We start from the raw sequence: 12,406 nt of genomic DNA on the forward strand, positions 1-12,406 counted from the left end.
ACTATCGTTGGGTCAAAATCCTAGAACTCCCTTCCTAACAGCACTATGGGTGTACCTACACTGTATGGACTGCAGAGGTTCAAGTAGGCAGCTCACCACCACCTTCTCAAGGGCACCTAGGGATGGGCAATAAATGCTAGGCCATCTCGTGAATGAATTTTAAAAAAGCTGTTGGATTGTTGTTAAAAATCCAAATACTAATTGTCCTTTAAGGAAACCTGCTGTCCTTACCCAGTCTGACCTGTGTGTGATTCCAGATGTAGTTGGCTCTTAAATACCCTTTGAAGTGGCTTGGCAATCACACTGTATCTAAACCACATAATTAGTTCAAGGTCCACCTTCACCCTCTCAAAGGTACTAGGGATGGGCAATAAAATGCTGGCACTGTGATAAACAGGCATGCAGCATTCAAAATACTTTTAAGATACTGGGAGGATTCAGTGATGCAATAGGATATAACATAGTAGTCTTACAGATGTTAAACTCATACCAGACTGATGGGATTAGTGGGTGTTGGCTTACAACAGAAAATATGTCACAACATGGTAGTCTCAGTTCAGACAGGCTATAAAGATACCTTGTGTGGACAGAAAAATTAATTCACATATATCCTAATATTAGGTTAGAGCATGAAGGACAAAAAAAAATCAGTAATGCACTCTAGTACCACATAATTCAATAAACCAATAATCTACAACTGCTATATTTTTCTTCATTTCTTTAATGACAGTCACCAACATTCCTTAAAAAAGAGCAGTTAGAGGAACTTTTAAAGCAGAAATTTCACACCTGAAAATGTTGCATTATATAACCTGGAAAATACGGAGTGATGTTAAAATAAATTGATTAATGTCTCGGAGAGAAGAATTAATAGGAACACATTCAGCATCCATATGATAGCATCTTTTGAATTAACCAGGCACAATCACAGCTTGGAAAACTTTGGCTTCTAAATAAAGAGGATAAAAATTTCTATCAGGTAGGTAGAATGGCCGTATGGGAAATATACTTTTCTGTCTATTAAAAACAAAAAACTGCGGATGCTGGAAATCCAAAACAAAAACAGAATTACCTGGAAAAACTCAGCAGGTCTGGCAGCATCAGCGGAGAAGAAAAGAGTTGCCGTTTCGAGTCCTCATGACCCTTCAGCAGAACTGGGTGAATCCAAGGAGAGGGGTGAAACGTAAACTGGTTTAAGGTGGGCGGGGGGTGGGGGGGGTTGGGTCAGGAGAGAGAAGTGGAGGGGGGTGGTGTGGTTGTAGGGACAAGCAAGCAGTGATAGGAGCAGATCATCAAAAGATGTCACAGACAAAAGAACACAGGTGTTGAAGGTGGTGATATTATCTAAACTAATGTGCTAATTAAGAATGGATGGTAGGGCACTCAAGGTACAGCTCTAGTGGGGGTAGGGGGGGTATAAAAGATTTTAAAAAATGGAAATAGGTGGGAAAAGAAAAATCTATATAAATTATTGGAAAAAACAAAAGGAAGGGGGAAGAAACGGAAAGGGGATGGGGAAGGAGGAGGGAGTTCAACATCGAAAGTTGTTGAATTCAATATTCAGTCCGGAAAGCTGTAAAGTGCCTAGTCGGAAGATGAGGTACTGTTGCTCCAGTTTGCATTGGGCTTCAGTGGAACAATGCAGCAAGCCAAGGACAGACATGTGGGCAAGAGAGCAGGGTGGAGTGTTAAAATGGCAAGCAACAGGGAGGTTTGGGTCATTCTTGCGGACAGACCGCAGGTGTTCTGCAAAGCGGTCGCCCAGTTTACGTTTGGTCTCTCCAATGTAGAGGAGACCGCATTGGGAGCAACGAATGCAGTAGATTAAATTGGGGGAAATGCAAGTGAAATGCTGCTTCACTTGAAAGGAGTGTTTGGGCCCTTGGACGGTGAGGAGAGAGCAAGTGAAGGGGCAGGTGTTGCATCTTTTGCGTGGGCATGGGGAGGTGCCATAGGTGGGGGTTGAGGAGTAGGGGGCAATGGAGGAGTGGACCAAGGTGTCCCGGAGGGAACGATCCCTACGTAATGCCACCAGGGGGTGTGAAGGGAAGATGTGTTTGGTGGTGGCATCATGCTGGAGTTGGCGGAAATGGCAGAGGATGATCCTTTGAATGCGGAGGCTGGTGGGGTGATAAGTGAGGACAAGGGGGACCCTATCATGTTTCTGGGAGGGAGGAGAAGGAGTGAGGGCGGATGCGCGGGAGATGGGCCGGACACGGTTGAGGGCCCTGTCAACGACCGTGGGTGGAAAACCTCGGTTAAGGAAGAAGGAGGACATGTCAGAGGAACTGTTTTTGAAGGTAGCATCATCAGAACAGATGCGACAGAGGCGAAGGAACTGAGAGAATGGGATGGAGTCCTTACAGGAAGCGGGGTGTGAGGAGCTGTAGTCGAGGTAGCTGTGGGAGTCGGTAGGCTTGTAATGGATATTGGTGGACAGTCTATCACCAGAGATTGACACAGAAAGGTCAAGGAAGGGAAGGGAAGTGTCAGAGATGGAGCACGTGAAAATGATGGAGGGGTGGAGATTGGAAGCAAAATTAATAAATTTTTCCAAGTCCCGACGAGAGCATGATGCAGCACCGAAGTAATCATCGATCTACCGGAGAAAGAGTTGTGGATGCAGGCCGGAGTAGGACTGGATCAAGGAATGTTCCACATACCCCATAAAGAGACAGGCATAGCTGGGGCCCATGCGGGTACCCATAGCCACACCTTTTATTTGGAGGAAATGAGAGGAGTTGAAGGAGAACTTGTTCAGCGTGAGAACAAGTTCAGCCAGACGGAGGAGAGTAGTAGTGGATGGGGATTGTTCAGGCCTCTGTTCGAGGAAGAAGCTAAGGGCCCTCAGACCATCCTGGCAGGGGATGGAGGTGTAGAGGGATTGGACGTCCATGGTGAAGAGGAAGCGGTTGGGGCCAGGGAACTGGAAATTGTTGATGTGACGTAAAGTGTTAGAGGAATCACAGATGTAGGTGGGAAGGGACTGGACAAGGGGAGAGAGAAGGGAGTCAAGATAACGAGAAATGAGTTCCGTTGGGCAGGAGCAAACTGACATGATCGGTCTACTGGGACAGTCCTGTTTGTGGAATTTGGGTAGGAGGTGGAAGTGGGCTGTCCGAGGTTCGGCAACTATCAGGTTGGAAGCTGTGGGAGGAAGATCTCTAGCGTAGATGAGGTCAGTGACAGTCCTGGAAAAAATGGTTTGATGTAGACCGATCGTGTCAGCTTGCTCGTGCCCCACGGAACTCATTTCTCGTTATCTTGACTCCCTTCTCTCTCCCCTTGTCCAGTCCCTTCCCACTACATCCGTGATTCCTTTGACACCTTACGTCACATTAACAATTTCCAGTTCCCTGGCAACAACTGCTTCCTCTTCACCATGGACATCCAATCCCTCTACACCTCCATGCCCCACCAGGATGGTCTGAGGGCCCTTAGCTTCTTCCTCGAACAGAGGCCCGAACAATCCCCATCCACTACTACTCTCCTCCGTCTGGCTGAACTTGTTCTCACACTGAACAATTTCTCCTTCAACTCCTCTCATTTCCTCCAAACAAAAGGTGTGGCTATGGGTACCCGCATGGGCCTCAGCCATGCCTGTCTCTTTATGGGGTACGTGGAACATTCCTTGTTCCAGTCCTACTCCGGCCCCCTTCCACAACTCTTTCTCCGGTACATCGATGATTACTACGATGCTGCTTCATGCACTCGTCGGGACTTGGAAAAATTTATTAATTTTGCTTCCAATTTCCACCCCTCCATCATTTTCACATGGTCCATCTCTGACACTTCCCTTCCCTTCCTTGACCTCTCTGTCTCAATCTCTGGTGATAGACTGTCCACCAATATCCATTACAAGCCTGGAAAAACTCAGCAGGTCTGGCAGCATCGGCGGAGAAGAAAAGAGTTGACGTTTCGAGTCCTCATGACCCTTCGACAGAACAAGTTCTGTCGAAGGGTCATGAGGACTCGAAACGTCAACTCTTTTCTTCTCCGCCGATGCTGCCAGACCTGCTGAGTTTTTCCAGGTAATTCTGTTTTTGTTTTGGATTTCCAGCATCCGCAGTTTTTTTGTTTTTATCCATTACAAGCCTACTGATTCCCACAGCTACCTCGACTACAGCTTCTCACACCCCGCTTCCTGTAAGGACTCCATCCCATTCTCTCAGTTCCTTTGCCTCCATCGCATCTGTTCTGATGATGCTACCTGCAAAAACAGTTCCTCTGACATGTCCTCCTTCTTCCTTAACCGAGGTTTTCCACCCACGGTCATTGACAGGGCCCTCAACCGTGTCCGGCTCATCTCCCGCGCATCCGCCCTAACTCCTCCTCCTCCCTCCCAGAAACATGATAGGGTCCCCCTTGTCCTCACTTATCACCCCACCAGCCACAACATTCAAAGGATCATCCTCCGCCAACTCCAGCATGATGCCACCATCAAACACATCTTCGCTTCACACCCCCTGGTGGCATTCCGTAGGGATCGTTCCCTCCGGGACATCCTGGTCCATTCCTCCATCACCCCCTACTCCTCAACCCCCACCTATGGCACCACCCCATGCCCACGCAAAAGATGCAACACCTGCCCCTTCACTTGCTCTCTCCTCACCGTCCAAGGGCCCAAACACTCCTTTCAAGTGAAGCAGCATTTCACTGGCATTTCCCCCAACTTAGTCTACTGTATTCGTTGCTCCCAATGCGGTCTCCTCTACATTGGAGAGACCAAACGTAAACTGGGCGACCGCTTTGCAGAACACCTGCGGTCTGTCCGCAAGAATGACCCAAACCTCCCTGTTGCTTGCCATTTTAACACTCCACCCTGCTCTCTTGCCCACATGTCTGTCCTTGGCTTGCTGCATTGTTCCGGTGAAGCCCAATGCAAACTGGAGCAACAGCACCTCATCTTCTGACTAGGCACTTTACAGCCTTCCGGACTGAATATTGAATTCAACAACTTTAGATCTTGAACTCCCTCCTCCTTCCCCACCCCCTTCCTGTTTCTTCCCCCTTCCTTTTGTTTTTTTCCAATAATTTATATAGATTTTTCTTTTTCCAACTATTTCCATTATTTTTCAATCTTTTATGCCCCCCACCCCCACTAGAGCTGTACCTTGAGTGCCCTACCATCCATTCTTAATTAGCACATTAGTTTAGATAATATCACCAACTTCAACACCTCTGTGTTCTTTTGTCTGTGACATCTTTTGATGATCTGCTCCTATCACTGCTTGCTTGTCCCTATAACCACACCACCCCCCTCCACTTCTCCCACCACCCCCACACTTTAAACCAGCTTATATTTCACCCCTCTTCTTGGATTCACCCAGTTCTGCTGAAGGGTCATGAGGACTCGAAACGTCAACTCCTTTCTTTTCCGCTGATGCTGCCAGACCTGAGTTTTTCCAGGTAATTCTGTTTTTGTTTTACTTTTCTGTCCAGTTCAGTTCTTTTCTTTTCATTTACAGAAGTTAAATTAGAATCTTTTATGAAATGGACTTCAAAATTACACACTATATAATCTTGTCATTTTACAAGCAAGTTTTAAATTTATATTTGCAATATAGATTATTTTTGCCTCCAGTTTGCTCAACAGGCAATTGCTATCATTCTAAGCCATGAACCCAGCAAAAAAAGCCTCCAAATTAAATCAATGATCTGTGTGCTTGCTTATCTGATCTCAATCTGGATGACTATGGAGATGCTATAACTGGCTTCAGGAAAGAAAATGTAGCAAAGGGCAGAGCTTTTTTTCCTCAATGACTGCTATTCAGTCTTCTCTGCTGAAAATGAATGCTGTAAAGACAAAGACAAGGTCTGATTCAGCTGTGACAGCACTCACGATCAACTTGCTCAGCTAGTGTAACTGCTCACACCAACATGTATAAAATGACTAAGTAGCTAAGGTATCACTGGGATATCACTATCCACAGATTCAATCCTTACTTGGAAATTCAGAGCAGATGAGTAAAAGATTGGGATTGAACTAATTAACAATGGTTGATTAATGGTTCAAATTATAAAAATGAAAATACTAGCAGCCCAAACTAGAACATTCCAATTCGTAATTACATCACAAGTTTATGAACAAAATTAGAACACAGAGCACCTACTTTGATATTGAAAGATACCTGGCAATTTCCTCACTGTGAGCAGTCCAATCTCTTATGTAGTCATCTTGCTCCTTCATTTTGTTTTTCAGGAGCATGTTGGTTGATGATGTTACATTACTGTTTGGTAGTTTAGCGCTCCTCAGTGCCGTACTGGTTCGTAAGCGGCTATGTTTAGGCGAACTACGATTCGACCCAAATTCATCTTCGGAAGTTGAAGCATAATCTGTAGGGAAGCGTCTCCATCGTGGACCTTGCAAAACAACTAAATGTATAAGTAGCAAGGACAATTTTGGTACACAAGTGTATACAAGGAAATGAATGTTCAACAAAAAATGCAGTTACAAACATCGTGATACATAGTTTAATCATGGAGCTACAGGATTACAAAATCTCCAAAAGTAAAAGCCAAATTACTTAAATGACATAGCATGCAACATAAAATGCATAAGAAATATTTATTTATTCAATGCAATAATTAAGAGAAAATACTTAATTAGTAAATGATTTAAAAAATTGTCGTAGAGATGGTTTTACTTTACAAAAACATCCCTTTTCTATTCAGAGGAAATAAAAATCTCACTTTTGTAAGTAGCAAAGACATTAACTGTTTCTTCCTTCATTTGGTAAATTACCAAAAGTTCTTACTAGAATTGCATGGAGTTTACCTGATGGAGAACCGTGTCCAGCTATTGATGCTTTAGCTTTAGAAGAATCAGGCATTCTTGAAATGCTGTTAGCACGAAGTCTAGGAGAAACTTTGCTATCAATTGCCGATGTGCCACGTAAGTTACTCCGAATGGAGAAGTCTCCACTTCGATTAACATTACTCCGAGTTATTGTTGCTTCAGAGTCACTGCGAGCTGATATAGAACCCAGCCGGTTGCGACGCGGTTGTGCAAGGAGATCTAATCTAGAGGGTGTTTTCCTGCCAGAGGGTGGCTTTGATGTAGTTGAACTGGTTGTCGATACTTCGGACACGACTGAAACTTTATCCACATCTGCCAGTTCATTATCTGATACATCGCCAAGACGTGCCCGACGTAAAATAGATGCTCTGGTTGGGCGAGGCTTGGGTAAAGTGGTTGATTTGCTAGCTGAGCCAATAGCAGTAGTTTTTGTTTTGGATAACTTATTTCCCTCTAGTTTGGAATGTAACAGGTCATCTGTGGATGTAAACGACGTCCGCCCTTGTGATCGGCTGGAATATGCCTCTTGGTCGGAAGATAGAAAATCAGAGATAGTCGATTGAGGAAAGCTTGATGTTTGGTCATCATCTGTCAAGTCAAAAGAGGCCTGTCTTGCTCTGCCAGTCGGTTGTACAGGTTTGCGAGGTTCGGATCTAATGCTAAGGTCAGAAGCACGACCTTTGATTTTTCTGTCGGCAAGTTTATCTCTAGCATTGGTTACAGTAGTCTTAGACGAATCCTTGGGAGATTTTGTGAAGCTTTTCTCCTTGTGAAGGTTACTGAGAGTTCTTCGCTTTTGAAGAGACTTCTTTTCTGCATCTCCACTAACTAAGCTAATAGTACTAGCAGTGTCAACATCTGATTCAGGGGAAATGGAATCGTCCCTGTGGTAGCTTGGGGTTTCATCTCCACCATCTACCCTGTTCTCATCCTTCAGCTTTGCCTCAAGAAAAGCCATCACTGATTCTGTATCTTTCAACAAAATAGTAGTGTCAATGGTGGAGTCAGTTCCATTAGAATTACTTCTCTCTCCACTCCGTGTGGATGCGTCACCTGGTGACCCAGATTGCCTACTAATACGAGGTATAAGCTCTAAAGGTACATTACTACTTGGTTTTTCTATGGTGAAGCTTCCCTGTCTGACCAAAGGCCTGGGAGAGTCCTTTTTCTCTGTGTCTCCACCTTTGGAAGCGTGTCTTCTAACAGACTCTTCTGACTTCTTCTGTTTCGCTTCAGGTTGAACCTCTGCTTTGTCCAAAGTGCTTATTGCAATGGCCTGCCTGGACTCCCGTACATCATTAGCTTTCTGCGAAGCCACTTGTCTTGGTGATACTTCTCTGCTTTTGTCAACCAGGTTAGTAGAGTTAACTAGAGGCTTACTGGCAGATGTTGTTTTAGAAGAGCTCCGTTGATACTGCTGTTGAGTTGTAGGTGAAGACTGCCTTGCTGCTGATATTCCTTTGAGTGTTTCAGCTTTCGCTTTAGTAGGCTGAGTGTAGCTGCTGGATTGAAACACTACACCTTCCTTGCTATTCATTGTTTCACTGCAAATATCTCCAGCACCATCAGCTTTGATGGCAGAGCCACCTTTTGACCGGCCAGTCTTTGAAAAGCTTCTAATGTGCTCCTTTTGTTTGTCTTTCTGGTGAGGTGGAGTTGTAGTTTCTTTCTCAGGAAGCTCAGTGTCTTGTTTTTCATCTATTTCACGTCTTGGTTTTGCTAGGTTTAAAGTAAGGGAACCTTTTGATCTTAGGCCCTCAGCCGTTTTATCCTCTGTTGGAAGCTGTGGAAGTGTTCTTCTCTTTCTCTCACCCACACTGGCTGATGCAGTTTCTGATGTGGTTGATGCGCTTTTTGCTGAGATACCAGATTCACTAATATCTGCATCTAACAAAAGAAAAACTCATTTTTTACTGCAATGAATTTAACACTTTTTTCAAACAACAGCTAGTCCTTGGAAAAATAACCTTCAATAGACCTTCGCTTCCTATCCATCAAGCGTTGCAATTAATTGTTTCCCTCTGAGATGTGTTCAGCAAGTGTAACTCTTTCGAGTACAAACACGTTTCCATCTGTTTTTTAGATGAAGTTACATTGTTTCATAGTTTGCCATTGTGAGATTTGAACTCTTGATTCATAGTTTGCCATTGTGAGATTTGAACTCTTGATCTTGGGGTTACAAACCCAGTACCATAACCACTTAGCTATTTAGGCCAAGCTAAATTGTAACTCTTTCGAGTACAAACATGTTTCCATCTGTTCCTATTCAGATGAAGTCACATTGTTTGATAGTTTACCATTGTGAGATTTGAACTCTTGATCTTGGGGTTGCAAGCCCAGTACCATAACCACTTGGCTATTTAGGCCAAGCCTAATATTTTTGCCATTGTGAGATTTGAACTCTTGATACTCTTTCGAGTACAAACCTGTTTCCATCTGTTTTAGATGAAGTTACATGTTTCATAGTTTGCCATTGTGAGATTTGAACTCTTGATCTTGGGGTTACAAACCCAGTACCATAACCACTTGGTTAAAAAAAATGATGTAACTCTTTTGAGTACAAACCCATTTCCATCTGTTTCAGATGAAATTACATTGTTTCATAGTTTGCCATTGTGAGATTTGAACTCTTGATACTCTTTTGAGTAAACCTGTTTCCATCTGTTTCAGATGAAGTTACATTGTTTCATAGTTTGCCATTGTGAGATTTGAACTCTTGATCTGCGGGTTACAAACCCAGTACCATAACCACTTGGCTATTTAGGCCAAGCCAAGTGTACTTGCTGCAAATTTACAAATTAGCATTTGGATTAATCCTGGTTACTAATCAGGAGGTATGAGTGTCAAGAAATGTAGTAATTGTTCAATAAAAAAACCAGCAGCTGAATTCATTCCTAAATTAACTGGTGGAATAATCAATTGGTATGCAAACAAGAGAACATTACTTGAATCACCTGCAAAATAAAACTTCTTTCAGAGAATATGTATAAACATAGTGATTGGCCATTTTCTTCTCCCTCGTTGGTCATGCCTTTTCTTTCCCATTGTTTTGTATGCTTTATTACCTCTGCCACTGAAGATGGGAAAAGTAAATGTTTTTGCCCCTGTTTGTAAATTATATATCTCAAACATGGGCAAGGAAACCTTCTGCCGATTACCACGTACTACCCTCCCCTCAGCTGATGAATCAGTGCTCCTCCATGTTAATCATCACTTGGAGGAAGCACTGAGGGTGGCAAGGGTGCAGAATGTTCTCTGGGTGGGGGACTTCAAAGTCCATCACCAAGAGTGGCTCGGTAGCACCACTACTGATCAAGCCCTAAATGATTTTGCTGCTAGACTAGGTCTGCGGCAGGTGGTGAGGGAACCAACAAGAGGGAAAAACATACTTGACCTCATCCTCACCAACCTGCCTGCCGCAGATGTGTCTGTCCATGACAGTATAGATAGGAATGACCACCACACAGCCAGTGGAGATGGTTCCGCCTTCACATTGAGGATACCCTCCATCGTGTTGTGTGGCACTACCACCATGCTAAATGGGCTGGATTTCAAACAGATCTAGCAACTCAAACTGGGCATCCATGAGGCGCTGTGGGCCAAGAGCAACAGCAGAATTGTACTCGAACACAATCTGTAACCTCATGGCCCGGCATATCCACATTGTACCATTACCATCAAGCCAGGGGATCAACTCTGGTTCAATGAAAAAGGGCATTACCATCACCAAATCCCCCACTATCAATATCTTGGGGATTACCATTGACCAGAAACTGAAATGGACTAGCCAGTATAAATACTGTGGCTACAAGGCACACAGGCTACTGTGCCAACTGCATTGAAGACTTGTGCTCCAGAACTTGCTGTATCTCTCGGCAAGTTGTTCCAGCACTGCTACAACACTGGCATCTGCCCAACAATGTGAAAAATTGTTGCTCCTGCTCTCTACCCTTAATTAGCACATTCCTTTAGTTAATATCACCATCTTCAACACTCTTTGCCCTTTTGTCTGTGACATTTCTTGGTTACCTCCACCTATCATTAGTCCTCGTGTCAGCCTGTTCCTGCCCCATGGAACTCATTTCTCGTTATCTTGACTCCATTCTCTCTCCCCTTGTCCTGTCCCTTCCCACCTACAACCGTGATTCCTCTGACATCATACATCATATCAACAATTTCCAGTTCCCTGGCCCCAACCACCTCCTCTTCACCATGGACGACCAATCCCTCTACACCTCCATCCCCCACCAGGATGGCCTGATGGCTCTCCTCTTCTTCCTCAAACAGAGGCCCGAGCAATCCCCATCCACCACTACTCTCCTCCGTCTGGCTGAACTTGTTTTCACACTGAACAATTTCTCCTTCAACTCCTCTCACTTCCTCCAAATAAAAGGTGTGGCTATGGGTACCTGCATGGGCCCCAGCTATGCCTGTCTCTTTATGGGGTATGTGGAACATTCCTTGTTCCAGTCCTACTCTGGCCCCCTCGCACAACTCTTTCTCCGGTACATCAATGATTACTTCGGTGCTGCTTCATGCTCTTGTCTGGACCTAGAAAAATTTATTAATTTTGCTTCCAATTTCCACTCCTCCATCATTTTCACGTGCTCCATCTCTGACACTTCCCTTCCTTGACCTCTCTGTCTCAATTTCTGGTGATAGACTGTCCACCAATATCCATTACAAGCCTACTGACTCCCACAGCTACCTCGACTATAGCTCCTCACACCCCGCTTCCTGTAAGGACTCCATCCCATTCTCTCAGTTCCTTCACTTCCATCGCATCTGTTCTGATGATGCCACTTTCAAAAACAGTTCCTCTGACATGTCCTCCTTCTTCCTTAACCGAGGTTTTCCACCCACGGTGGTTGACAGGGCCCTCAACTGTGTCCGGCCCATCTCCCGCGCATCCACCCACACACCTTCTTCTCCCTCCCAGAAACATGATAGGTCCCCCTTGTCCTCACTTATCACCCCACCAGCTTCTGCATTCAAAGGATCATCCTCCGCCATTTCTGCAACTCCAGCATGATGCCACCACCAAACACATCTTCCCTTCACCCCTCTGTCAGCATTCTGTAGGGATCGTTCCCTCCATGACACCCTGGTCCACTCCCCCATCACCCCACTACACCTCAACCCCTTCCCATGGCACCTTCCCATGCAACCGCAGAAGATGCAACACCTGCCCCTTCACTTCCCCTCTCCTCACCATCCAAGGGCCAAAACACTCATTTCAAGTGAAGCAGCATTTCACTTGCACTTCCCTCAACTTAGTCTACTGCATTCGTAGTTCCCAATGTGGTTTCTTATACTTTGGAGAAACCAAACGCAGACTGGGTGACTGCTTTGCAGAATACCTTCGGTCTGTCCGCAAGCATTACCCAGACCTCCCTGTCGCTTGCCATTTCAACACTCCACCCTGCTCTCATGCCCACATGTCCGTCCTTGGCTTGCTGCATTGTTCTAGTGAAGCTCAACGCATAATGGAGGAACAGCACCTCATCTTCCGACTAGGCACTTTACAGCCTTCTGGTCTGAATATTGAGTTCAACAATTTTAGATCATGAACTCTCTCCTCCGTCCCCACCCCCTTTCCGATTTTTC

At 44.8% G+C, this 12,406-nt stretch overlaps 1 protein-coding gene across 12 annotated transcripts in view; it reads right to left on the reverse strand.

The window, feature by feature from the left end:
• The window catches only part of LOC121272269 (centrosomal protein of 170 kDa-like), a 160,017-nt gene that overhangs the window by 36,672 nt on the left and 110,939 nt on the right, over positions 1 to 12,406 (reverse strand). For 7 of the 12 annotated variants that reach the window (XM_041178909.1, XM_041178828.1, XM_041178874.1 and 4 more), the window contains 2 exons: positions 6,779 to 8,686; positions 6,114 to 6,375 (listed from right to left, as the gene is read on the reverse strand). In XM_041178909.1, the coding sequence (XP_041034843.1) occupies positions 6,114 to 6,375; positions 6,779 to 8,686 (2,170 nt within the window). The remainder of the gene's footprint in view (positions 1 to 6,113; positions 6,376 to 6,778; positions 8,687 to 12,406) is intronic. The other 5 variants (XM_041178892.1, XM_041178901.1, XM_041178866.1 and 2 more) reach the window with 2 other exon arrangements.

The sequence above is a fragment of the Carcharodon carcharias genome, chromosome 2 (assembly GCF_017639515.1).
Source record: "Carcharodon carcharias isolate sCarCar2 chromosome 2, sCarCar2.pri, whole genome shotgun sequence".
NCBI classification, from domain to species: Eukaryota; Metazoa; Chordata; class Chondrichthyes; order Lamniformes; family Lamnidae; genus Carcharodon; species Carcharodon carcharias.